The sequence below is a fragment of the Hyla sarda genome, chromosome 2, assembly GCF_029499605.1.
Source record: "Hyla sarda isolate aHylSar1 chromosome 2, aHylSar1.hap1, whole genome shotgun sequence".
NCBI lineage: Eukaryota > Metazoa > Chordata > Amphibia > Anura > Hylidae > Hyla > Hyla sarda.
This window is the reverse complement of record NC_079190.1, coordinates 20,531,088-20,532,882: the sequence shown is the minus strand read 5'-3', so window position 1 is coordinate 20,532,882 and position 1,795 is coordinate 20,531,088. Positions and strand designations below refer to the sequence as shown.

The window sequence follows — 1,795 nt, the reverse complement described above, 5'->3', positions numbered from 1 at the left end:
TTGCTGTCTGGGCATGCTGGGAGTTGTGGTTCTGCAGCGGTTGGGGGTTCACAGCTTGAAGACCACTGCTATAGAGGGTGCAAATGTGTCTGAGCCCTGGAACTCAAATAATGTGAAATATGAGATGATCAAAATGGAGCCCCTGCACTAATTACTTGGGTTCTGAGGTCTGTAAGGTCCATAGTAAAAACATCAGGTTCTGTCTATAGCAGATACTAAATCATGGCAGCTCAAAGAAACAAGCAGTCATTCTGACATGTCACATGTGATGTCATAGACAGCTGGAGGCCTGACATCCCACTGACAGCCGCCCGAGCCTTCAGTCTGTTCCAGTGCGATTAGTGAGAATAGTGAGATTAGCGTCTTCTTTTTCTACTTGTCTGAAATGGAGCTAAAAGGACTGGGGTTCGTCCCCCTCCTGTTGGCGTTTTGGTGTGCGGCCTGGCTTGCCACCAGCTACATCATGACGGTCGTCCTCGGCCATGCAGCCTCGCCACTGATGAGCATCAGGTAAGATAAACAAGCACATGATTCTTATTTCATGGGTTGGGAGTGAGGAAATATCCATAATAACATTGGTTTCTTTTCCTTCACAGTGACGTGGGAAATGTCTTTCCCGAAAGCATATTATTCAGAATTGGATTCATAGGGACGTCCATTGGCACTTTGGTACTAACCTTTCTTATTTATAAGTATATGGTTATGCATACTGAAGAGTTCAGGGGTCATCAGGTCCTGATCCAGAGGATCCTGCTGGCCATTGTGTGGGCCTCCTGTTTTTCCACAGCTGTTATGCATGTATTGTCCCCCGAAGAATATCCCAGGATACACTTTGTCAGCACGATAATTTCCATTACATGTGAAGCCTTATACTACCTTGGGCAGTCCATCCAGATGTATAAATTACCAGGAGCAAAAAAAGTCATCCACCATAGTAGATGCACCTGCTGTGGCCTGACTTTTGTCTGTGTAGTTTTCTATTTTGGATATGAAACATTAAAGGAATTATTCCATAATGATGAAGACTGGGACGAGATCCGTGAAATCCCCATCATAATCATCGAGTGGGTGATGCTTCTACTGATCCTGATAAACATCGTGACCTATTATTCCACCATGCAGAGGTTATTGTTGACCGTCTCCAGAAACAGCTGCACACTCTCTCTTAGAGTAAAAATTGATGACTTCGGGGTGTAGACCACCACGGGGGCCATCAAGTGGACTTCTGGGAGAGATACTGCACAGGACACGGAAAACATCTAAAGAAGAATAACTGGGGGACTACATATGGTGCCAGTAATCATGACACAATAATATGAGCTGGTGATATTACCTATACAAAAAAAAAATAAAAAAAAAATTATAAAAAAATATTGGTGTGTGAAGTGTAATACCTAGTTAGAAAAACAGAATCAAATTCCTCATTATAACCCCCCTCTGCATTACCCTGTTTATTATTTTTCAAGCAAGCACTTTGTTCTAATTCGTCCACTCTCTGGCGTGCTCCTTGTATAAGGGGTTTGGGATACCCTTTTTGTTTTAAACGATCCTCCAGGTTCTCTAGTTGTTGTAGGTATTTTTGTGTGGAAGAACAATTCCTTCGGATTCTTTTCATTTGACCTAATGGAATGTTCTTCTTCCATTATTTAAGATGGCAACTGTTAAAGTCGAGGTATCTGTTTGCATCCACCTCCTTAAAATAGTTGGCAGTATGCGAACAGCCATCCTGAATATAGATATTTAAATCCAGGAACTCACATTTTTTGGGGGACTGATGCAGCGCTGCCTTTGGATA

The 1,795-nt window shown here is 42.7% G+C and overlaps 1 protein-coding gene across 1 annotated transcript; it reads left to right on the top strand.

The window, feature by feature from the left end:
- Positions 1-1,577, top strand: LOC130357590 (uncharacterized). The gene is made up of 2 exons (XM_056560310.1): positions 1-510; positions 597-1,577. The coding sequence occupies exons 1-2, from the start codon at positions 386-388 to the stop codon at positions 1,195-1,197; spliced, it is 726 nt and encodes a 241-aa protein (XP_056416285.1). The 5' UTR covers positions 1-385; the 3' UTR covers positions 1,198-1,577.
- The last annotated feature ends 218 nt before the right edge of the window (positions 1,578-1,795 follow it).

Excerpts from the sequence above, each read along its gene's own strand:
- LOC130357590 (XM_056560310.1), top strand. The coding sequence starts at position 386 with ATGGAGCTAAAAGGACTGGGGTTCGTCCCCCTCCTGTTGGCGTTTTGG. Across the intron at positions 511-596 it reads TCGCCACTGATGAGCATCAG|TGACGTGGGAAATGTCTTTC; the intron begins GTAAGATAAACA and ends TTTCCTTCACAG.